This window comes from Galeopterus variegatus, unplaced genomic scaffold (genome assembly GCF_000696425.1).
Source record: "Galeopterus variegatus unplaced genomic scaffold, G_variegatus-3.0.2 Scaffold1114, whole genome shotgun sequence".
NCBI classification, from domain to species: Eukaryota; Metazoa; Chordata; class Mammalia; order Dermoptera; family Cynocephalidae; genus Galeopterus; species Galeopterus variegatus.
In genome coordinates, this window is record NW_007727225.1 from 405,751 (window position 1) to 432,744 (window position 26,994).

The 26,994-nt window shown below is 37.2% G+C and overlaps 1 protein-coding gene across 1 annotated transcript in view; it reads right to left on the reverse strand.

The window, feature by feature from the left end:
• The window catches only part of LOC103592253 (dihydropyrimidine dehydrogenase [NADP(+)]-like), a 156,572-nt gene that overhangs the window by 111,475 nt on the left and 18,103 nt on the right, over positions 1-26,994 (reverse strand). The window contains exon 3 of the mRNA XM_008574898.1: positions 8,869-9,048. Coding sequence (XP_008573120.1) covers positions 8,869-9,048 — 180 coding nt within the window. The remainder of the gene's footprint in view (positions 1-8,868; positions 9,049-26,994) is intronic.

Here is a 26,994-nt window from a genome sequence, read left to right on the forward strand (position 1 = left end):
GTCCTTATTACACTGGTTAGAATCTCAAGTAAAATATTGAATAGAAATGGAGAGAGTGAACATTCTTGCCCAGCTTTTGATGTTCAGAGAAAATAATTTATCCTTTCAACATTAAGTATGATGCTAGCTATAGAATTTTTGTAGATACCTTTTATCAGATTGAGGGAGTTTCCTTCTCTTCATGGATTACTGAGGGTTATTATTATAAGTGGATGTTGGATTTTGTCAAGTGCTTTTTCTGATCTAAGGACTTATACCCAGAATACAGTAAGAACTCCTAAAATTCAATAAAAAACACAGTTAAAATGGGCAAAACGTGAACAGACATTTCACAGAAGAAAATATATGGATGGCTAATTAGGACATAAGGAAGTGTTTAGCATTCTTAGTTATCAGAGGGATAAAAATTAAAATCCCAATGAGATATCAATACACATGTACCAGAACAGCTAAAGTTAAAAAGACTGAGAATATTAAATGTTTGCTGAAATGTGGAAGAACCAAACATGCACCCACAGCTAGCAGGAGTGTAAAATGGTACAACTACTTTGGAAATCTTTTTGGAAGCGTTTTTGTAAACTTGTATATCCACCTTATGACCAAGTGACTATACTCCTAGGTATTACCCAAGGGAAATGAAAATATGTGTTCACAAAAAGAGATGCAAGAATGCTAACAGCAATATATTCATAATACAAAAAACGTGAAAACAGCCCCAATGTCATTATGAATGAATAAACAAGTTGTGGTACATTTATAAATTAGAATATTATTCACCAATAAAAAGCAATTAACTATTAACACCTGGAACAACATGAAAAAGTCTCTGAAATATTGTGCTGAGTGAAAGTTGCCACACACAAAAAACACACTGTGTAGTCCCATTTATATATTGTTAAAGAACATGAACAAACTAATTTGGGTGAAACTAGATGGTGTTTGCTTCTGGTGGTAGTAGGGGGATGGATAATGGCTGAGAAAGTACACCAGGGGATCTTCTAAGGTGTTGGCAATGTCCTCTATCTTGGTAGATGAGAGGACACCAGGGTTATGTGCATTTGTCACCACTCCTCTAGTGGCTCATTTAAGACCTGCGTATTTTTTTCTATGTAAATTATACTTTAATTTAGAAAGATAAATAGAATGGGGGACCCAAAACTTTTAAAATTGCAAATAGGAAAGAAATACCTATTGCGTTCTTGTGGGGCTGCTATCTTTAGGCCTTTTGTAATGGTCACGCTGTTGACATTACATATTCCTTTTGTACACTTTGCTCTCTGTGTTGGACAAATTGCCATAAAAGAATAGATAGTTAGACATCAACATATAAAATTACCATAACCACATAGCAGTAGTTTTATGAAATTGTGTTACTTTTGGCTTTAAAATAACAGAGAATAATGCATCTGGTCATATGGATACAATTTTGGTTTCTATCATCAAAACAAAGTCTCCTTTTCAGAGGTGCTATAGAAGCATCATGACAGCTTTTCTGATATTATCCTTATGAAAACTTTTTTTATTTTTTTCCCCTTTTTTTGTCTTTTTTCGTGTCCGGCAACGGATCGCAACCCTCAGTGTCGCGCCCGCACCTCGCTCAGCCAGTGAGCGGGAACCGGTCTGTATGTGGGATCCGAACCCTTGGCGGGAGCGCCGCCACGCTCCCAAGCGGCGCACTGTAGCAGTGCGCCACCAGGCCGGCCCCCTTATGAGAACTTTTTAATGAGCAAAGATTATGTTCACTTATTAATATCACCGATATGTATTTCATCATGTTTAAAGAACTACTGAAAGTATTTTGGCATGCATTTACTGTTTTCTTCTAAAATGACTGCTATTCCTGAAGAGCCTAGCTGGAATTTTAATTATAAATTGGCTTTCTTTTTTCTTCCTAAATAAGGACACCACAGATAGTTTGTGCAATTTAATTCTATAAACATGTTGCTTTGCTCTAAGTTCTTGAAAACCCAAGTATATAAAAAACATGATTTATGCTTGCAAAATACTCATAATGAGTTGCAGTGATGGACAAGCAGACATACAACTAGAAGATAATGTAATACTTGCAATACTAGCGATAGGAACAACGGGCTATTGGAGAACAGAGAAAGGAATGATTTGACTTTCCTATAAGGAATGGAAGAAAGTCATAGATGGCCTCACAAAGGAAGTGACACTTAAGATGGATCTTAAAATAGATGATTGATTGATTGATTGATGTATTTATTCAGCAATTTGGCCACCATGTGGTTGCTTCTGCATGGCAGACATCATGTTAGGCACTAGCACTCAGTGTGTGATCTAGGTCCTCAAGAAGCTAATAAGCTAGGCACATTTTGCCACACAAAGAAGGCATAATGGTTGCTGGCCTACTTCACTCTTTCTGTTCTGGCTTCTTTCTATCTCATTTTACTAAACTAGACTCATACACAAAAAAGAGACTTTAAGCTCAAAGGTTGTTTCTTTTTCCTCTATTTTCATTTCTGCTGTAATGGAAAAAGCAATGGCTTGATAAGTAAAGTGACTATTAATTCTTAATGCTTCCACTAAGCTGTTTTTTTTTTTTAATTCATTTGTTCATTCATTCACTTATTCACCCAACATTTATTAATCTCTTATTATGTATCAGTGCATGTCCAAGTAATTGGGACTCAAAAATGGATAAGATAAGTGAGCTTACTGTCTAGTAGAGGGAAAAGATGTGAAAAAAATTAAATGCTGTGATACCTGTTGCAATTGAAGTTCAAAAAAAAAGAAGAAATTAATTCTGGTGTACAAGTAAGGTGCAGTAGATTGAATTATGTCCCCCCCCCCCAAACTCACTGAGGCTTGCATTGTCTTGCAAGTTTTATGTATTATTAACTTAGCCCCCACTGTGACTGTTGAGAGGGTGGGAAATCCTAGTATGGTAATTGAAAGGTGGAGCCTTGAAGAGGTGATTGGATTGTAGGACCGTGCACTAGTGGATGGTTTAAAAATGGTGGTCAGGGGTGTGGTTCTGAGGGCTTTAAAAGAAAAGGAGAGTCTGTCTTTCTCTCTCTCTGCTTCCACCATCTTGCAACGTGAGACCACTGAGTCACTGTCACCACCACCAGATGGACTTTGGACTTCCCAGCCTAAGACACTGTAAGCAATAAATTTCATTTTTCTTTATAAATCATCCAGTTCCAAGTATTTTGTTATAAGTAACCTAAACAGACTAATACAGAAAATTTGGTACCAGAGAAGTGGGGTGTTGCTTATAACAGATACTTGAAAATGTGTAAATGTCTTTGGAACTGGGTGTTAGGCAAAGGTTGGAGGAGTTTGGAGGACTCAGAAGAAGACAAAAAAATGAGGGAAAGTCAGAATGTCTTGGGGACAGGTTACGTGGTGGTGAGCAGAATGCTTATAGATATATGGACTGTAAAGACCATTCTCAGGAGGTCTCAGATAGAAATCAAAAGGAGTTTATTGGAAACAGGGGCAAAGATCACCCTTGCTGTCAACTGGCAAGGAAGTTGGCTGCATTGTGTACATGCCCTAGGACTTTGTGAAAGCTGGAACTTAGGAGTTGTGAAACAGAGCATTTGGCCGAAGAAATTTCTAAGCAGCAAAGCACTAAGGAAGCTGCATGGCTACTTCTAACAGCCTACTCTGAGTTTTGGCAGCAAAGGCATGACATAAAGACAGAACTTAAAAGAGAAGCAGAATGTAAAATTTAGAAAATTTGCAGCCTGGCCATGTGGTAGAGAAGCAGAGAGCATGCAATGGTGCAGCCCAGAGACCATTAATTAAGAAGTTTAGTACAAGAGAAGGGGAAAAGGGCCCTGAAGGCATTGCAGAAGCCTTTGGGGCCAATCCTTCCATTTCAGGCCCAAAGACCTAGGGAGACAAAATGGTCTTGGGGAACAGGCCTGAGACACCCTCCACAGGCTCACTGCTCAAGACCACCTTGGGAAAGCAGCACCAGCACCCCAGCTGTTTTGGCTGCTCCAGCCATGGCTAAATTGGTCCCAGGTGTGGTTGGATCCGCAACTTTGGAAAATACAAGTTGGAAGCCTTGGCAGCATCCACATGGTGTTAGGTCTATAGGCTCACAGAATGCCAGAGCTCTACCCTGATTGCGAATCTCTACCCCAGTTTCAAAGGATGTATGGAATAGTCTGCGTGCCCAGGAAGAGATCTATCACAGGGGCATAGTCACCTCAGACAACCTTCGCTAGAGCAATGCTGAGCAGAATTGTGGGGTCAGAGTTGCAGCAGACAAACCCCAACGGCACCATGCCTAGTGAAGCTGTGAGAGCAGGACTGCCATGGAGACCCCAGACTTGTGGAGCTACTAGAGTGGAATACCAGCCTGGGTGAGATGAAGTGTAGCCTGAGACCAGGAAAGCCATAGGAGTGGAGCTGCCCAAGGACTTGGGGATCCAACCCCCACACCAGCGTGCAGAGGAGGTGGAACACGGAGTCAAGGTACATGATTCACCAGCTTTGAGATTTAATGTCTGCCCTGCTGGGTTTCACACTTATTCAGGACCTGTTACCTCTTTCTTTTGGCCTATTTTTCCCTTTTAGAACAGGAATATATACCCTATGTTTGTCCCACCATTGTATCTTAGAAGTAGATAACTTGTATTGATTTCACAGATGGGACTTTGAACTTTTAAATTGAAACAAGTTAAGACTTTGGGGGTGGAATGAATGTATTTGTATGTGAAAGGGACATGAGTTTGGGGGGGCTCAGGGTGGAATGCAGTGGATTGAATTATGTCCCCCAAAACTCACTGAAGCTTGAATTGTGTCTCCCAAGTTTTACGTATTAGAATCTTAGCCCCCACTGTTTGACTGTTAAGAGGGTGGGAAATCCTATTATGGAAATTGAAAGGTGGAGCCTTAAAGAGGTGATTGGATTGTAGGACCATGCAGTAGTGAATGGATTAAAAATGGTGGTCAGGGGCGTGGTTCTGAGGGCTTTAAAAGAAGAGGAGAGTCTGTCTCTCTCTCTCTGCTTCCACCATCTTGCAATGTGAGACCCCTGGGTCACTGTCGCTACCCAGATGGATTTTGGACTTCCCAGCCTCAGAAACTGTAAGCAATACATTTCATTTTTCTTAATAAATTACCCAGTTCCAAATATTTTGTTATAAGCAACCTAAACAGACTAATACATCAGGGAATAAGTCAAAGAATTGAAAAGTTAACTTGAGAACTGGAAAGCCATTCGAGACACATAGAACAGCATGTGAGAATCCATGCAGAACCAAGCAATCAGTTGTTGTTGGCCTCTGCTGTTTCCCTTTCAAGACTCTTGCTTAGGAGTCCTACTCTCATCCCAAGCACAGAACAGTGAAGACATTTCCTTCCATGCTTTGCTGATTGCAAAATCTGCTGTTTAAATATTGGATTGTCCAATTTCTTTCATGTTTCTGAAGCAAAGAATCTCAATGTAATTCTTATTTCCCACACTCTCAAATACCAAATATTATTTTATTTTCTAATATCGCTAAGATATATACTTAGCCTCCATCTCTAAAGGAGAATTTCTGGATAAATACCATTTGTAGTGATACACATTTATGTATTTTTCACAAGTCCTTATTTAAAATCCTGGGAGTCAAATGTATCAATTCAGTACTGTTTTTTGGATTTTAGAAAAGAAAAATGATACATATACCCCATTTTACCAAACATTCCCACCTCCTGCTCCAGCAAGGTGTGGGGTAGCAACCTGGAAGTAAACGCATTAGTCTCTCTGCAGTAAACATTTAAATGTTTTCCAAGAGGAATAAAAAAAGGTTATAAAGATCCTCACATCAGTTCAGGCCAGGTTTCCTGCCAAATGAGTTATGTGAAACCATTTGGTTTCAGCACTTTTTGGGTTTTGGAATTGTTAGTGAGGAATCGTGGACCTGTGCTATGATTATCTTTATTTTACAGATTTAGGAACAGGTTTAGAGAGATTAAGTAATTTGCTGAAGTTAACTAGCTAGTAAGGAAGTAAATGAAGTGATGAAGCACCGTATAAACCTCGCGGTCTTACTCTTAACTCTGCAAGTAGCCACTGTCCTATACGCAGGTTTCTTGTTGGGTGTTCTCTGCCTTTGGCCATTCAGAACCCAGTGCGAGGCTGCTCTGGACTCCCTCTCTTGCCTCTGTCTATTTCATTTCTCTTACAGCTCAAAATCATTTATTACTAGGTTTTTCCATCAAGAGAAGCTTGTGTTCTTCTGGTCATTGCCTAACTTTTTAGTCTCTGACTTCTCTGTTGCTATTGCCTTTTTCATTCTTTTTTGGTAATGCAGATCCTGGACCCCTCCTTCAAATCATGATGTTAAAATGCAGATTCCTGGACCCACCTCTGACCCACTGAATCAGGATCAAGGTGGGTGGAGCCTGGGAATCTACATTTCTCCCAAGCATGCCATGTGGCTTTTAAGCACAAGCAGTTTGAGATCAACAGCTCTATAGTGTGACAAAGTTAATGACTGCTCTTCCTAGGGATTGGCTTTCCTCTTCCAGGAACAGATTTAAATGACCAGCACCATAGGACTATAAATACCAAACTTTCTGACCTTCAAAAGCCACCTGAAGAAATATTGCTTCAGAAGTTTAATCAACTAGTGAGGTAAGTATAAGGCAAGTACATGAAATATATTAATTACTTGAAAGATAACATGACCAACTTGGCCAAATCCTTGTTTCCACACCTGAGGCCTCATTTTCTCTCCATCATCAAACACTGCATTGTAATTGGTTTCTTCTAAATATCTACTCTAATTTATTCTAGCCTGACCTATGAGTGAAAGATTAAGTAGAATAACAATTGTACTTTCCAAACAAAGATTTCCTGTCTAAAGAAGCCAGCTACTTTTAGTGTGTCTTTCTAAAAAAGATCGACATCTTCTCTCATTTTCCCAATAGTCTGAAAACACTGTGAGGAGCAGCAGACTATTCCTTAGCTAACAGAAGCATGACATGAGTTGTTTTCAAACACATGCACACAAGTACACACACCAGCAACACTAAGGAGGGACAATTAGGAGGCCACCTGTACCCTGGATCCAGAGCAATTTGATTCACTGCTAGGAATATCAAGCTAAAGGGGATATTCACCTATGGCTTTAGTCATGTCAGCCTGCACCAAAGAATCAGGAAGCACAAATCTATTATCAGACCATCTGCTTGTTCCTCAACTTAGTGTTGAAAAATGTATCACTAATATAATCACATAGGCAAAATCTTTTATTTTTAAAAAAAATGATAATGCTAAAAATTGTACTTATGATTTTGATGAAGGCTGCGCTTACCAAAATAAAGTCTAAATCTAAATTCAAACTATTAGAAAATCAACTTTTATTTATGTCATTGATACAAGTGTCCCCATTATTATTCATCTTTTATTTGAATATGCAAGTTTTGAAATGAATGTGTAAGTCCTTTAAAGACGATAAACATTATTACAGTGCAACACAGCTATTTATATTTCAGCTCACATGGCAACCACCCAAATTTGAGACAATGCTTTTATAGATGGTCATAAACTATCATGTCAGAAACAATTTCCTTGAGATATTTACATTGAATGAGTGTAAAGTCATTTGTGATTTTTTTTTTTTTTTTAGTTATGAACAACCTTAGGACATTTATAGTCTTTGATAAAGGCAAGAACACTCTCTGTCTAAATACTGCAGACTCAGTTTATGATAATATGATTAGTTACACTAATAATGTTGCTTAGGCACTGTCTGGTTAATTACAATATTATAAATATTAATGTCACAACCTTTCTGTTTGATTGCCACTCATGGAGTCGTTCATCATGATACTTTCCCGGAATCCACACTGTAAAATTTTATTTCTTTCTCCCCTTTTTTTCATTCCTGTACTTGCAATCATACACATTATTCTTCAAGAAGGCTTTCTTTTTGGCTATCTGTTAGGAGAGGGACAGTAATATCTTCCACTAAAACTAGCCAAATGTAAGTCAGTTATATGTTTCTCTTATTATTTCTGCATTCCTAACCCAGACATCCAAGGCAGAGTATCCAGGGTTTTTGTTTTCCATTCTTTTTCATGTGACCTGTTTCAAGTTAAGATTCATTTGAATTATTAAATGCTTCCTTAAAGAATCTTTTTATACTGTCTCTCTCTTTTTTTTAAAACTTAATTATTGATGTAGTGACAAGCTGAAAAGACTAAGAATTATAATTTTTCCTCCCCTCGTTCAGGACTCAAGAAATGTCTTCTGACAATGGTTGTCTATTTAGAATAACACAAAGGAAATACAAAGGCAAAATGCTGAATGTTGTTTTAGAAAAGAGTTGCTAAAAATCACTGTATTATACAAAATGTAAATGTAGTGTATATTTCTAGGAAAATAGCAGTTAGTAAGAAAGTTGGGACATAACCTTTTGAGCCCAGGTTTAACCACACAGCAGAAGCAGTTACAAAAGATACTGATTAGATTTTAATTTTAAAAACGTCATCATATTATTCAGGACTCCAGTGATTTGATTGTCTCGAAAACAGAAAGGTAATGTTATAATTTCCAGAGCTTGTTAAAAGAATAAAGAAATCTCTAGCCTCCCACTGGAAAGAATGCCAGTCATCACCACAGTAACAAGAATTTGGAGGCACTTTACACTACAAACTCCAATCTTTTTCTTTCATATGACCTTATGTTATATTGGTTTGATAAAAAGGCAACTTGCAAACCCATCATATAGCTGTAATCAAGCCTCCTTGAGAACGATTCTACTGCAGAAATCACACCCAACAGGCACGCTGTTTCCTCTCAGTGAGAATGTGGAAGGCAAACAGGATCAGAAACAAGAGACTGACCAAGGCAGAGTTCTCAAGGATAACACAGGAAAGGTGAGCACATACCTTTCCGGTGAGTTCAGCAATACGTGGAACTGGTTTCCCTTTCTGGTGACTCACAGTGGCTGGACTCTGCCCATCCCAGTTTTGCAGTTCTTCAATGCTTTTCAGATAAAGCAGGGCTTTGAGGCCCGTGCAGTAGTCTTCGATCACAGTGAAATCCTGGTTCTGAATAGCGCTACATACCTAGAAAAGAAGGAGCCACCAACTAGACATCAAACGAAGAGCTAATTCCCCAAACCGACTCACTTTCCATTTACTCAGCAAGTATTTATTTCGTGTGCCAAGCACTGTTCTAGCCATGACAGGTCAACTGCTGCCTGGGGATGGAGGTAGTTGGGAAGGAGGGACTGCAAAGGCACACAGGGAAACTTTCAGGGACGTTGAATATTTTCATTAACATGATATGGTGATGGTGTCACAGGTGTATACACATTTCAAAGCTTATTAAATTGTATACTTTAAATATATACAGTCTATCATATGTCAGTACAGTTGTTAAGAATGAGATCAAATAGGTTGAGTTTTCAAGGAGTCAAATTTGGCACACCGTAAGAAAGGATATTTTAACTCTTATATTCCTTCTGTTGGGATGGGCTGCCTGGAGTTCGTTCCCACACCTGGAGCTGGTCATTTACACTGCCTGTGTCTTCCTCCTCATCTCCCATTGTTTCCTTTCTGTTCATATGCTCCAGTCACCCAGGTCTCTCCCCTTTTCCTCAAATTGGCCACATTCTTTCCTTGCCTTAGGGTCTTTTCCCAAGACCTTCTCACTGCCTAGAAGGCCTTTCCCTCCTACACATGGCTAACTACCAACCATTCCTCAGTCTCAGGGTAAAATCACTTTTTCAGGGAGGCCTCCATGAACCCAGAATGGGTTATAGCCTTCTTTTACTCAGACATCTTTGACTTATAATTATTGCATAATTATTTGATTGACAACTCACTCCCCAATTTGACTGATGCTTCAGGAGAGACAAACTGTATTTATCTTGGTCACTATATTAACTCCAGTGACTAATATGGGGTTTGTCAATTATTTTCTCAACAAATATATGTTGAAAGAAAAATGATTAAAAAGGGATTTTTGAATTTGAGTGACCATATGTCAGAAAATAGAAATAATGAAATTCCAGAGTTAAGAAAGGTTGAATCAGAGAAATTAGGGTTCTTCCACTAAAAATACTTGGATTCTGTGATTGTGGTTGGGATTTGCATTAGAGCATGAAAAACATGAATTTAGGTAATCACTTCCAGGTTGAATATTTTCTAAGATACCTCTCCAATTTCGATACCACATGTAGACTCCAGAGACTCATTTACAATTGCCAGTAGGACCTCTTCACCCAGATGGCCCAGCATCACTTCAAATTCAAAATTTACACCATGGAATTCAATATCCCTCTTAATCTATATTCCAAATTCATCCCATGAAGCAACCACCCTGTCGGGCCTCCCTGAGCCAGAGGCCGACAAAACCGAGCGGGAAGAGACCCCGGTCCAGCCAGGGGTCCCTTGTGGGGCTGAGCGGGATGATGAGTGTCGCTGGCACAGCCCTTCCCCCCCAGGACCTTCCTCCCCGGGGGCCGAGAAAGAACACCACCGAGCCAGGAGAGTGGTCAAAGCCGGAACTCCGTTTATTAGAAAGGTGTTGGAGTTTATATAGAGGAAGAAAGCGGAAACAGAGAGGAGAGGCGGGAGGAGATGGTTATCCAATCAGGGGAAGCCACAAGTTATGAAGAGGGGTGATGACAGGGCGGGCAAAAACTGCTTAGTCACTGGGCCCCGGAAAAGAAAAGCCGGAACTCCGTTTATTTGCAGGGCGGCACAGCTTATATAGGGAAAAAGGGCAGGGCGGGTTTTGATATGAGAGATCAAGCAAAGAGCCAATAAGAAGGGCTTAAAAGGATAGGGTGAGGTGGTGGGGAGGCTTTACGTGAATACGGAACTAAAGTTGCTGAATCACTGGGACCCGGAAGGGCGAGGCTGGCAGCTACGTGCCGTTGAGCGCTAGTGAAATGGTGGCCGCAGAGCGCATGAACTGGCGCCCGTGTGCGTCAGGGCGCATGCGCGCAAAGTTATGCCCAACACCACCCAAACAAAACTAAGCAAAGCAAAACTCATTTATATCCTATTTTCCCAGATGTTGAATACCTAGTACATATCAGGGTATATGGCAATGGCAGCCAATAAAGAAAAATCATGTCATACATGAATGAAAATGAGGGAAATACCTGAAAATGAGAGAATAAATAAGATTCTCTTTTAAAGATTTAAAGCCTTCTGAGTTTTTGAATAAATACATTTTATTATAATCCTCATGTCTAGCATACGAACTGATAACCTGGCTATGCTAGGTTGGCTAAGAGAAATTATTGAAAATATGCTAAGAGGTTCCAGAATGGACAATGGGATTGACAGGCAGGGTAGAAAAAATATAAACCTAGGAGTTCTCAGCAAGAACTGGTAGTAATTCCATGGTGTGTATAAAAAAGACCAAGTGTGGAATTCTGAGAACACCAGCATTTAAAAGGAAGGCTAAGGAAGATGATGATGATAGACATGAAACTGAAGAGATCCAAGACAGTTAAGTCAAATGCCGCAGAAAACTCACTAACACCAGAGCTGAAAAGTGATCACTGGATTTAGTAATTAGAAAGATACTTGCTGATGTCTGTTTTTGGGGGGTGGGGGGAGGGTTGAGGAACGAATGAAGACTAGGAACTGAAGATATGGAGACAGACCGCTCTCTAGGAAGTTTGGTTTCTGTAAGAGAAAGAGGAAAGCTAGGAGTGTAGGTTACAGGGTTTTGTATTTTATTTTTTAAAGAATGAAAATAGTTACGTTTTGGGGGATTTTTTACATTTCAGAATAGGACAGAATGACTTCTGTGCATTGAATTTATATCAAAGTAGAGAATAAAGCAATGTAATAACTAACATGATGTGAGCTCTTATAATGGGTCTGTTAAACACTTTTTGATGTATTAACTCATTTAGTCCTCAAAATAACCCTAAGAGATAGGTTTAGTTTTTAGCTCTATTTTACAGATGAAGAAACTTAGTCTTAGATAAGTTAAATGACTTGCTCTAGACCACCTGGCCAGAAAGAGGTGAAGCCAAGATTCATGATCACACAATCTAATGTGACCTAGACATAGACGTCAATAAAGAAAAGAAGTTTTAATGTAACTGAAATTATCTTTTCCTTCAACTATTGCATGAACCAAACACATATGTTTTTAAAATTTGATTAAATTATCTTCAACCAAAATATAACTATTGTTTTGAAAAATCCATATTACTAGATAAAATTTGTCCATGTTTTTAATTTACCTTCTTACTTGTATAGTATGAGTAAGAATAATAACAAACCAAAACCAAAAAGCAGAAACAAAACCCTTCTCTTCCTATTTTGAAGTGCTGTATATTAGTGCAATGTAGGAAAGATCATGAAATAACTTCTCAATATGAGCAAGAACATTTCCTATGAAACCCTTTTACATTGCATAAAAAAATCTGTTTCTCAGGAGGAACAATTGGAGCATTCATTAGGCCTGTTATAAGTTGATTTTTTTTTCCAGAACAACTATAAAGAGGATCATTATAATTTCCTCCACAGGTTTCTTTCTTTTTTTGAATTGTAAAAGTCAACTAATGCTTTATGTAATTCTCTGTTTACTTTGAGATTCTGTTTTTTGTAGTGTACGCTTATGGTTATACTTTCACTATAGTCTTAAAATAGTTCACCCTATGAACATAAGAAATCAAAATTTGAAAATCACATCATGTCATGTACTTTATGGGATGTTCATGACTATTGTAAAAATCTCCTGCTAAAAGGAATCTAGAAATACTTTGCATGGTATGAACAGTAAAGTTGAATCTCAGTCATCTCTGATTTGTCTAGTGAGAAGATACAAAAGCAATTAATTCTCTTAATCCACAAACACAGCACAGTTTATATGGCTAAAGGGTGAAGTAATCAAAATGTGGACTTGTTCTCTTTTAACTATGGAAGAAAATGGTGGGGCCTGCGGCTATGAAGACTTCCTCTTTCCTGCACCTCCTATGCCCTTTATCCTACGGCATTAGTGTTCTGCATAATTGGGAGCTATAGTGAGCATGTGAACGGGACACAAAACTTAAATAGAGAAGAGACTACAAGATGGTAACTGAGCATAGCTGAAGTGGTGTGCAATGTTGGAATCCCTGGAATCCACTATGCGACATGGATGCTGGAGGGGACCACTCTACATATACTTAATTGTAATGCAAATGTCACACTATGTATTTACCTTCCTGAAGTCAGCAATTTAATTTCTCCTTTCCAATAAGATTAAGCCTATTAATTTTCCTGATAGAATTTCTGATAGTAGGAACTTTGCCCATTTATATTTTCTCTTAAAATTTTAATATACATACAAATCATCTGGGGGGTCTTATTAAAATGCAGATTCTGATTCTGTAGGTTTGGGCTGGGAACCTGGAGTGGGATCCTCCATTGGTGACAAGCTTCCAAGTGATGCTGGTGCCACTGGACAAAACTTAGAATGGCAAAGTTTTAAGCACCAGTAGGAGTGGACCTCATCTTAACCTAAAATGCTGTCTGCAAAGTAAACTTCTTCTAATCAAATTATTTCTTAATTTTTACTATTAGATTATATCAACCTTTTCATGGCCCTTTAAAATACATATATGTCATGTTTGAAAAAACAAGAGTAATTTTCTGGTTAAACTGTATTAAGACTAAAAATAAACCTTAGGATACAAGCACACCACTGGGAACAGAACTTTGTCCATGAGATCTGATCATAGAAAAGGGAATTGCTCAGAAAAGTGCCTTGTTGTCTGACCTTTACACTCCATTGAAGGCTTTATCTCTATCTCAAAGGTAAGTGGTTCCTTTTAAAACTCCAAACATGTAGCTGCTATGCCTAAATGGGTGTATTTTATATGACATCTCCTAATTGTTTGTTTAACAGCTCTGATTAGGACTCTTAATAGCTGTTAACATGTTTGCTTAGTATAATTTGTAAGTTCTTTATGGTGAAGGCTGGTTTATCTTCCTTCACAGCAGGGTATCAGGTGCCATTATAAGGATCGTTGCCACCATTAATTATTTCTAGAAGTGTGAATATACCTATAGTGAGCTGTTTTAAATAGCGGCCCCTAGACTCTCAGCAGGACCAGCCCTATGCAGCAGCTGAGTAGGTGGTGGCCCCCTGTGTAGCTTGATTTGAGGTGTGCCATAAAACTCCCATTGTATCCAACAGTCTCCTTCAGGGGTCTGACACAGTGCCCTGGATTTTTACTTTAGGTGCAGGCACATTTAACCAAAGCCTGTCTGTGCAAAGCAACTGTACAAATTCCTGGGAGTGGGGGCTATTCCTGGGAAGATTGTGGAGGGCTATTCCTGGGAAGGTTGTGGGGGGCTATTCCTTCCTCATTACTTCTCATTAAATTAGATTAAACACATTAATAATAAATTGCCTATTTATGGAGCTTTACATCTTAAAACTCTCCTTTACATACGTTATTTCTTTCAATACTCAGAAAAAACCTGGCAGGAAAGAGGTTTTACTTTAAAACTGGAAAGAGCTTGGACTTGAAGTATAAATTCTTATAGGCAAATCCAGTGGTTTTTATGCCATATCAATTTAAAAGGTTAAGAGCATGCACACAGAAGTCAGGGAGAATAGGGTTCATACCACATCTTGTAATCTGTGTAATCATGAGCAACTTGCTTCACTTAATACTGGAGATTAAATACTTAGCATATAGGAAACTAAAAGGCAACATACTTAAGTGCTTAAAATAGTAGCTAGTACTTTAGGTACGTTGGCATCAAAAATAAATTTCATAATATGAATAAATCATCATGGCATGAATTAGGCAGGATATAATTTTTTAAATGTAATACTTTCTTTGGTCTAATGCTGCAAAAGAAGGTCATAGGCCTTATTTGTATTTGCATTAAGTTATGATCAGAAAAAGGAGCTTTGATCTTGTTGTCAGAAGACTCTTGTGAGAGACTTAACTCTCATTTAGCAGCTATGTGAACTGGGGCTAGTCATTTAGCTTCTTGAGTCCCCTCTCCCTCCGCCCAATCTAAAAAATGTAGATGGTAAGATCTTACTGTTATAAAGATGAAATTACATCATGAAGGTGGAAGTGCTGTGGAAAGTATAAAGCTCAGACAGAATGGTACTAAACCTCATTAGGTATTATCAGGTAATCTAGAATTTAAAGTGCTAGTAGAAGTCAAAATGAAAAGTTTTGTGTTTTCCTCTGAAAAGCCAACTTCCTCTGAAATGTAAAAGACAATATACCAGGAAGCTATTAAATAAAATCCAAATTAGATTAAAAATACTAGCCCCAGCTAAATAATTTGGCAAAGAAGAGTTCTCCCAAAATAGAACACCTTGTGAATGGCACATGCTTTTGTTTAATAGAGCAGCGCATTTTTGAAATATATTTAAAAATGCGTTAGAGTTTTAATATAGGGATGTTGATCTATTAGACATAACTCAGATGAACCCATGACCATAATTATCCCTTTTCACTACAGGCCTTAGAAATATCTGTCTCCTGTCTATATGCAAGTAAAATATATATTTACAATTTAAGTCCAAAGTAGTTTCTAAGTGCCTGCAAATTTGTTGGTAAAAGGAATCTTAGAAAGTAACTACATTTAAGTAAAAATGGAAATTCTTCTGCAATGGCTATCACATTCCAAACTACACTAATAACCATGTCTTCTGTAATTGGAAGTGATCCAAGAATCTTCCCATGGTCCATGTATGAAACCACTGAATAAGGAGGATCATCCACCCAATTCTTAATGATTTTCCAGAAAAAAAAAAAAAAAGATTCTATGATCTCTCCTTACTAATCTATTTTAATAAAGGGTTAAACTGTTTATGTAAAACATCTGCAATATTTTACAAAGTGTTTTATGGTTTTCAAAACAAACTGTCAAAAAGTCAGAAATATTTATATTGTGATGTACAGTTTTGAAAGCATGCTGACAAATAAGATCAAAAGGAACCTAGACAAGTTTCAGACCAGCCTCCTTATTTCACAGATTATGAGTTCAGGAAGGTTAAATGATCTGTCCACGGCCGCACAGCTAATTGGAGGCAGTGCTGGCCTCCCTACTCAGTCTGAAGCTCTGCTATAGCACTGCCTCTCAAATATCGTCTTATTTAGTCCATACATGAATTCTGAGAGGAAGACAGACAACATGCTATGATTGTTTAATAAGTGAGGAAATCAAAACTAAACATTGAGGGCCGGCCTGGTGGCGCACTGCTACAGTGCGCCGTGTGGGAGCGTGGCGGCGCTCCCGCCGAGGGTTCGGATCCCACATACAGACCGGTTCCCGCTCACTGGCTGAGCGAGGTGCGGGCGCAACACCAAGGGTTGCGATCCCGTTGCTGGTCCCGGTCCGGTATGGGCGCAACACTGAGGGTTGCGATCCATTGCTGGTCATGAAAAAAGACCAAAAAAAAGGAAAAAAACAAAACAAACAAACAAAAAAACTAAACATTGAACGACATGCCCAAATTCAAAAGATTAGTCAGTGGTAGGGTCAACAGTAAGACTCAGAACTTCTGACCTCTGCTGAGATTCTTATTTTTTTCCCTCTTATCTATTCTTCTTATCTTATTTCCATAAATTTCAAAGCCTTAAATGTGATTCAAGTCTTACATAAGTAACAAACACATATTTATAATTTTCATAAGAAGAAACTCTATGTAGTAAAATGATTTCAAATTTATTATTTAATGAATAATGACAGAATTCCACAGATTTTTAAAACTTAGGATCTTGATATTTGGATGACTCACTTGAAGGTTTACTACTAAAACTGGAAAACTGTCCTCTTCTGTCTTTGGATGGAAATGTTGTTTCCAATTCCATCTGTCCACACCCACTGATTAAAAACACTGCATTTTCCAAAGGCATAGAATTAGTAATTCCTCAGTGAATTGGGTTTTGACCAGTACTGACGAACAGATGTATAAAACTACAGTGCACTTAAAAAACTCTTTTATGTGTTTATGGGACACAGTGTGTTTCTTCAGTATACATACATATTGTATAATGATCCATTGTGGCTTTGATTTGCATTTCCCTGATGATTAGTGATGCTGAGCATTTTTTCATATACCTGTTGGTCATCCGTATGTCTTCTTTTGAGAAATGTCTACTTAGGTCATTTCCCCTTTTTTAAAACTGAATTATTTGAGGTTTTTTTTGCTGTTGAGATGTTTGAGTTCCTTATATACTGTGGATATTAGCCCCTTGTCAGTTTGCAAATATTTTCTCCCATTGTATAGGTTGTGTCTTCACCGTGTTGGTTGTTTCCTTTGCTGTGCAGAAGTTTTTAGTTTGATGTGATCTCATTTGTCCATTCTTGCTTTTGTTACCTGTGCTTTTGAAGTCTTGTTCAAAAAAGCCTTGCCCAGTCCGATTTCATGAAGTGTTTCCCCTTTTTTTTCCTAGTAGTCTCATAAAAACTACAGTGTACTTTTAAAATAGGTGTACAATACATATTGTTAAAGTAATAATTCAGATTAACAATATTCCCATATGAGTTTTTGCTACAACATAAACATCGCATGAATTCATGAACAAAACACCAAAATTAAAATTTTATAAAAATATAGGTTAAGAGACAGCCCCTGGAGATACATAGCACATAGAGAGATAGATGGGGATATATTTGTATATTCACATAAAACCACAATCTTAGTTGTTCTATCATATTAGTTTCCATTTGTTGGAGCTGTACAACATCAAAGTCATGATGTCCGTATATATTGCATTTAGCAGTAATGTAACAGACTACGTGAAGAAATCAAAGTGAGAGTTTCTAAGTAGTGTCCTGGCAATTGAGACAGCAGGCTCTTTCATCTGCTCTGTAACTGTGGCACTGCATTGATTTAAACTCCTTCTGAGATCTCAAATGCTTTTATATTCTTAGGTCTCTCAAGTAGCTTTTTTATTTTTTTTTTAAGTGAGAAAATTCTAGCATTCAGCAGAATATCATCTTGTTTCCCCCAAAACAAGAGGGCTTATTTCAGCTTTGCTACTAAACTGCAGAGGATCACTAAGTAAAATAGCTGTCCAAATGTCATCCTATTAAGAAATCTGGCTTTTCATTCAGTTTTCTATGTTCTGACCATAAGAAATTGAATTGGGGGGAAAAAAACCCAACAAACAAATAGCCCCACAGATGTTGTTTTTCAAAGGTTCAGCTCAGAAAAAAAGCTCAATGGATGAGCAGTTCTCTTATTAAATATTTTCAAAGTTGTCTTTTAATTATTATTCATTGATAAATTCTGACATTATAGGAGTCATTAATCTTGTTTTATTATATATTTTGTTATATCATATATTTCATTGTCAATCACATTACTTAGCCTCTTATCTAGCCTCTTAAATTACAGATTGACAAATTCTAAGTACAGGAACTTCCCCTTTTCCCCCCAATCAAGAAGGAATTTCATGGAGCTTGAAAGTCCATTTTTCAATGTCGATCTGTGGCTATTCCTTATCTAATTAATTTCGTAACCCACGTTCTGTTAAAGAGAGATTGAAGAGAATAAAGTGTTTTAAAGGTATTTTGTACTGAGAAACCACATTTTGCTAACCAGAATATAAATCATCAATTTTCCAAGTATTTTTTCAAAGGCAGCATAGGTGATGGGCCACACACTCCCCTATTCGGAAGAGCATTTGTGGGATTGATCTTCTCTGTTGCACTTTGTTGATGACACAACTTGACTGAAGATGGCCTGGGCCGATTAGTCAAAGGGCTGTGCCCTGCTGTTGAGACTGTCCCTGCCCCCTTCCTTGTATTGGTCCTTTACAAAGTGAACTCCAACTGGATTCAGATCTCAATAATGACCTGAACCGAGAGATAATAAAAAAGAGTCATACAGAGACACAGCACCTCTGTCTGCCTTTTATGTGAGGCTAAAGAGAAAATGGGTGAGCCAGGGACAATATATGGGGCCAAAGATTGGTGACTGCCATCCTGCCTCTTCAAAGATGTTGTTTGATGGCCCTGCCTCCCCATGGACATAAATATAGGACTAAAAAGACTAAGGTAACCCCTAGAGTCTTCTACTCCCCAGGCTTCTATGCAGTCCATTCTGTGGTTAGGGGTTGTGGCTGCAGTGTGAGGAAGCATGGCCACTTTGCTTCAGAGGCAGTAGGATTTTTCTACTAAAATAGTTTCTCACCACCCTGGGCTACTGCTTTGGTATAGCATCAGTTACCACAGTAATTTTCAATTACTCTGCAGTAACACAGGTGGTGGTATAAGAGTTTGCATGCAGCATTATGCATGCTCAGCACCTCTCTAGATAAAAGTAGGGCAAGAAAAGGAAACCAAACATCAAACAATAGCTGTCAGATGACTAAAATCCATAATTTTAGGCAATCTTTCTTCTTCAACTGAGTCAACACAGCTGGGAAAACTTGATTTATCATATCATTTACTAAAATGTTATATAGAGTTTGGATCATAGGAGAATAAGTCATAATGCCTATAGAGGAAAAGCCAATAGGGAAAATTAACCCATGGAAAAATTTTCTGGACGCTAAAGATAGATAAAGGTATGTGGTCATTCAACAACAAAAGCAGACATTTGAACATTCCAAGAGAAGAGAACAGTTTGCCTACAAAGAAAAAAATTTGTTAAAATGAAAATTCCACCTGAACTCTGTCTACCTTTTAACCCAACAAAGCACTCACAATTCAGTAGTTGTTTGATGGTTATCTATTATTGATAAAAACACAAATTTGTGAGAGAGAAGCTGTTATCAGTGAGTCAACGATCCTGACAGAGTTGCCAGTATATTCTGGGACACAAAAGTTAAAATTCAGCTGATTATGAATGAATAATCTATTCAAGAGTTGAGCACTATAGGAAAAAAAATAAAAATAAAAAACCACTACCTTACCAATATTGAAATTAATATACCTATGGAGAGCTGGAGAAGCAAAGCAATAAAGTCTGTACTTTTTAAGAGGGGATTTAAAAAATACATTTAAGACTCATTCTTAATTCTTTCACTATACAGATGAAAAATATGAAGCTCAAAAATTTGTGATTTCATGGAAAAACCAGGGAAATAAATCACATGCTCGATTTTGTTTGATTGTTTGTTGAATGAAGACTAAAACCTGAAAATAAAAGCCTGGTCTTCAGCTTCCAAAGATAGATCTGCTTGAACATGGTTATAAATGAACAAAAGCAATGTCCAAAGAAATAGTTTTATCTGTGCACTTCTCACAAAAAGGGTACATATTTTATGATTTGTGAATACGGCAATTAAGCTGAAGAAAGATTATAGACACCAATAAAAGTTCTAGATTGAGGGTTTTAGGAGAATACTTAGAGGTGACCATGCAATGCACCATCCGAACTGTGACACTTGAGATAAACAGGGAAATTGCTATTAAAAACACTGGGACAATTGGCATAAACTGGGATTGTCCTGGACCAAACTAGAATCTATAATTCTTTTATTTAGAGGTTTTTTTTTTTTTTTTTTCATTTTTGTACTAAAGAGAAATTTTCACTTATTCTCATGGAAGTCATTCTAAAATGCTGTCATTTTAGGTTTGATTTAACATTCTGGTCTTTCAGATACTTATGCAGGCCTCAGAACATTAACATTGGATCAAATCCACACACAGGGCTTTTATTGAGTAGGTGAGGATCTGTAATCTTGGAGACCTGCCCTTATTCAGATAACCCTAGATTAAAGGGTCTCCCTTGGCCTCCAGTTTTTTAAAAAATAATTTATAGATTATTTTGGATTTTGCACATAATAGAATAATTTTCAGACTCATAATTTCTTCAGAAAATTTTTATCACTCAAAAATTACCCACTCATTCATTTATTCTTTAACTCAACAAACACTAATTTATGCAACAATCCTTTGGTTTCTTTTCACATTCTATTATCAAATGAAACTTCTGACTGTAGCAGCCTGGGGTTATGTGGTTTGTTTTACATCTGTCAGAATGAACCTTCCATGCAGAGCTGTTGTGAGGATCAAATGAGATAAGAATTATTAAGTACTATTTAACAGTAAGGCTTTGTTGGTATATGTGTGACACACTGGGTCTGATTCAGAGGTAAGAATAACTATTCAAGTTCTGAATTTTGTATCCTAACATGCAACTAATGTTTTCGAGGTGTGTGTGTGTGTTGTTGTTGTTTTCATATTGACTAATTTCTACAATAAGTTACTCCATTAGGCTCCAGGACTAAAATGACAACATGTATGTTGTAAAAAATTAGCTTAATCAAACAAATGAACATATAAGATAGAATTTTGAGACCAGAAAATGACTGAATTTCAATTGTCATGCTTTTTTAAAATTTATTTTTATTTATTTATTTATTTTTAAAAGATGACTGGTAAGGGGATCTTAACCCTTGACTTGGTGTTGTCAGTACCACGCTCACCCAGTGAGCTAACCAGCCATCCCTACATAAGGATCCGAACCTGTGGCCTTGGTGTTATCAGCACCACATTCTCCCAAGTGAGCCACCGACCGGCCCAATTGTCACGCTTTAAGAGTATAAACTAAAATCTCATTACCATCCCCTCCCCACAAATCAATATGCTACAGCCTTTAAGTCAATTATTGAATATGACTTAGGTTAAAGAAGAGATAAATAAGGTAAATTCAGGTAAGTTGGATTTTACATGTTTGTATTTCAGTCTTGTCTATAAAATGTCATACTTTAAACCATTGCTTATATTTTGAGTGGCTCTAATGAACACTACCTGTAGAGGGTTAAAAACCTTGATTCTCATTTGATTTTTAGTATAGGATTTTCAGGGAATACCTGTATGTGACAAAGTCCTTGGTTAGGAACAGCCCACAGCTGGGGGCAATGGCCCATCTAATCAATCCTAATCACTGATTAGGGATGGGATTATGTACTTTGATTATTCAACATACTGATTGTTGTTAAAAGATGTTGAAAGAATTGCTGTAGGGAAAAATGTGAAGAAATGTTTGCTATGGGCAAGCTGTTTGTTGATGGAAACTTTAGAGACAATTATACTTAGATTTAATCCATAAGAATGCAACTCTTGCTTAAACCTTTTAAGGAGAGGTTATATTTTAGATTAGATAATGGTCACAGTTTGATCAACTTAGCTTTTACAAATTGTACTTTGGAATATCATGTTGTTAATTTAAATGATGCTACTAGTTTCCATTGTTTAAGCTATATTTAGCCATAGATAACTTTAGTCACATTGCCCATGTCTTTGTGTCCTTTTGAAATGATTGAATCAACTGATTTTTCTTGTGAAACTTCCTTGTCTTTGCAATAAAAACAGAAGGTAACTTTGAATTGGGGCTGTACCCAGTTTTCTCCTTCTAACAGAGGAGTTGCTGATGTGCAGTCCCTTTGGGATTCTTGTTGCATTCATGTTGCTTTGAGTAATCTTTTTTGCATCTCCATTACACAGTGAGAAGTGTAACAATTACCTAATTATGTAATACTCTAACATGCAACACAACTGGCTTTTTTTTTTTTAACTCCCTCTAGATTTATTTTGTGGGTTTTAGAGAGGCCAGTCCCTATGAATATGCAACATCACTCTTAATTTTGCTGTGTAAGACCAGGCATGTGCAATGGTGTATTTGGCCCTATGGAATTTACTGGTGACTAAATTGATTTTTTGCTTCCATCATTGTTTTCGGGCCCAATGATGCATCATGGAACTTTTCTCTCACCTCATATACATTACTACATCGGGTATCATCCCGACAGTGTTAATATCCATGATGTAGTGATTGATTTAGGGAGAGGATAATGAGATTTTGGCTCATGCCCTTAAAACATGACAACCCAAATCCTATTATTTTCCACATGAGGAAATATGCTAAATATTATAATATTTGACATGTCTATCACTGTGGGATTAAGCCAGCTATCTGAAATAAAGGTTTGATATTTTGATTCTTAGACATATTATCTTCTTTTGTCTTATAAACACAAAATAATTGATTTGGGGATAATGGAGGTTTATACCTGCATGCCCAAGTTTTTAATTCCAAAAAGTTTTAAGGTCGTGCTGGTTCGGATCTGTCACCTTAAACAAAAAAGACAAGAGAAAGCATTGTCCTCTTTTGCTCTGATTATGTGGGGACAGGGACCAGCGAACAGGGTAACAGAGATGTTTAACTGGGAACATTTGCATTTCAAGCCAGGAGAATCTAGTTAGAAAGTTTTCCAAAAACCGATGAATCACAAAAACAATGTGTGGGAAATCTAACCAGTTAAACACAACAAAGAAGCAATGTTTCCCGAATATTTGAAGAAGATGAATTACAGAAATGAATGACTATGTTTTTAAGGCTGACAAATGTTCAGGGTATTTTTCCCCCTTTGGACAAAAATTTTTTCTAGGCCCTTTTATTTATTTTATTTTAAAATATACATTTGAGGTACATTTTATTTCTTTTAATCTTTTACTTAAAGATTCATATGTTCTGAAACTCAGCTTCTGGAATATATCTCTGAGAATAACAAGGCATTACTGAAATGGGCCTATGAACTATTCAATACCCAGGTACTTATTTCCTATATTTAAACATTCACTGATCTAGACTTCCTTCCAGCTGTTCATCTCCCCTCTGAGCATCTATCTGCAAGCATGTATCCACTTTGTGCCTAATATTATTCTAATCACTGTGAGGCAATCATAGGAAGTGGAAATGCATGTATATCCCAGCTAAGAGATAAGACATACATTCATTTATCACCATTGGGTTAGACATGGATTTTCAGGCTTGGTACATGTATGAAAACCATGATAGAAAAAAGCAGATACAACTGACTATCTGAGATCTCCACTGAGATGTCTCCCAGGCATCTTAACTATGGCCAGAATAGCATTCCTAGTTTTCCCACTCCCTGCAAGCTACTACTCCACTAGTAAAAAACCTAGAAATTATTCCTCATTCCTTTCTTTTCCTGTCCACAAACACCGAATCTCTTAGTAAGTCTCACTGCACTACTTTAAATATATAATATGAATCTGTCTATTTATGGCCATATCCACTGCTTTTCCCTACTCAAATCCCTTTCTCTCTCACTTGGCCTAGTGCAATACTTTTCTCTTAATGCTCCCCAAATATCTACACAATAGTTAGAATGATTATTTAAAATTATTAATTAGATTATAACTTACCACTGCTTAAAACCAATGACGTCCTGCCTCACTTTTAAAAAATGGGACCATTTTATATGAAGCACTGCATGATCTGACCCCAGCCACACTGGCCTTCTTTGAGCATGTCAAGCTGATTTCTGCCTTAGGGTTTTTGCCCTGTCTACCTACAATGCTTTTCTCCATATTTTCACATAGATTGGTGAATCTTCTCATTTAGTTCTCTGCTTAAACCATACCTCTTCAGAGAGGACTTCTCCAACCAGACAATCCAGCCATCCGGTCACTGCCACATTATCTAATTTATAAATGTACGCACACACTTTGTTTATCCATTCATCAAGTTGATGGGAATTTAAATTGTCTCCAGTTTTGGGGTATTGTTAACAATGCTGCTATCACTATCTGACATTTTTCTTGTATGTCTGTTTCTTATTACTGTACCTAGTATTTACCAGACACTCAATAACTATTTGTTGAATGAATGGAAATTATGATGACTACATAACACTGTTTGATAATACGAAGCTCAAGACTGAAATTCTCAACAGATATTAGTTATTGAGAGCTTTAAAGCCAATCTATCCCTGATCTACTTAACTCTTCTGAGTAATATATAGTTTTAAAAATTAAAACACTTGCATCGGTCATAAGTATTTATACCAAGTATGATTAGTGCTTATCTGTAAGGAAATACTCTAATTTTAAATTTTTTTTTTTTTTTTTTAAAGATGACCGGTAAGGGGATCTCAACCCTTGGCTTGGTGTTGTCAGCACCACGCTCAGCCAGTGAGCAAACTGGCCATCCCTATATAGGATCCGAACCCGTGGCCTTGGTGTTATCAGCACCGCACTCTACCGAGTGAGCCACGGGCCGGCCCTAATTTTAAATATTTTAAAACATGGAAAATATTTGCGAAATCTAGGAATGCTGTTAGCAAGGATGCCTTAATTAGGCAGACATTTAAATGTGCTTCCTTTTGAATTTGGCAGGGTTCACAACATTAATTTGATTACATTCGAGATACTGATAATAGTACAAATATTAATGGATTCTAAAATAAAGGTATTGTATCATTTTCTGGTAAGACTTTGAAGAAATAGAACTCCTAGGCATTATTGATACTCACCTTGTTGACCTTTCAAATTTTTCTCCACCATGAATCACTCCTAATTTAGATTTCGAACCTTTAGTATTTATTAACTTTGTTACATATGTTACTTAAGCTATCTCTAAGTATGTGGATTTTTAAAAATAGCATTATTATAGTATAATTTACATACCATAAAACTCACCCATGTTAAGCGTAAAAATCAATGATTTTTAGTAAATTTATACAGTTGTGCAACCATCAACACAAGCTTGTTTTAGAATATTTCAAACACCTAAGAGTTCCCTTGTGCCCTACAGCAGTCACTCTTCACGGCCTCCCTAAGCTTCAGGCAACTCTTGATTTGTCTTCTGTATTTATAGATTTGCTATTTCCGATCACTTCATACGAAAGGAATTTTTTAATACAAATATTACAGTCTTTTCCTTCCACTTGTATTCACTTAACATGTTTTTTATACATGTTAAAACAATCTTATGCTATATGGCATCAATCCATTTTACTGCTGAACAGTATTCCATTGTATACACATTTTGTTTACCCATTCATCAAGTTGATAGGAATTTTAACTCCAGCTTTGGGGTGTTAGAATCAATGCTGCTATGATCATTATATACAAGTCTTTTTTTTGTGTGTGTGGATATATGTTTTCATTTATCTTGGATAGGATACATACCTAGAATTGGAATTTCTTGGTTGTATGGTGGATTTATGTTTAACTTTCTAAGAAACTGCCAAACTGTTTTCCAAAGTGGTTGCACCATTTTGCATTCCAACAAGCAATGAATATGGATTCCAGTTTCCCCACATCCTCAGCACCACTTACTGCTGTCTATCTTACGATACTAGCCATTCTAGTGGGCAGAAATGTCAACATAGTATACTGCTTAAAATCACAGACTCTGGGCCAAACTGTCTGAGTTCAGACTGCAGCTCTGCCACTTATTATCTCGTAACTTAACATTTCTGTGTACAGACTGAGGACAATAATAATACCTATCAGTCTGTTTGGGCTGCCATAACAAAAATGCCACAGACTGGATGGCTTAAATAACATTAATTTCTCATAGTTCTGGAGGCTGGGAAGTCCAAGATGAAGGTGTTATCAGATTTGGTATATGGTGAGAGCCTGCTTCCTCGTTGGTGGATGGCCATCTTCTTGCTGTGTCCTCACATGGTAGAAGGGGCAAGGAAGCTCTCTGTGGTCTCTTTTATGAAAGTGCTAATAATCCCATTTATGAGGGCTCTACCCTCTTGACGTAATCAACTTACCAAAGACCTCATCTAATACCATCACATTGGGTGTTAGGATTTTCCATATAAATTTTGGGGGACACAAACATTCAATCCATAGCAATACCTATCTCATAGGATTATTGGAGGTGTAAATGAATCAATACAATTATTAGTTTACAAAAGTATCTGGCATATAGTAAATTCTATACAAGGGTTAGTCATTATTTTGTTTTGTTATTGTAATTTGCAAAATTATAATGTACTTAGCCTAATTGTAGATTATAGTTAGGCTTAGAAAAGCTGTTTATGTTCTCTTAATGATAATTCCTTATAGGATGCTGGCTTATAATAGTTAAGATAGTTATTGCAATGTCCAGGCACTTGATTTCCAGGTACTATGAAAATCAAACTACAGATCTTACATGACAATTAGAATGGGCAAGACTTCCAAATGACCAGATTGATCTACCAGACAACTTCTGTCAAATATGAACACAGAATGACTGATTTAAATAGTGGTTTAGTTTACTTACACCTATCCATGGGGGGGGGGGGGGGG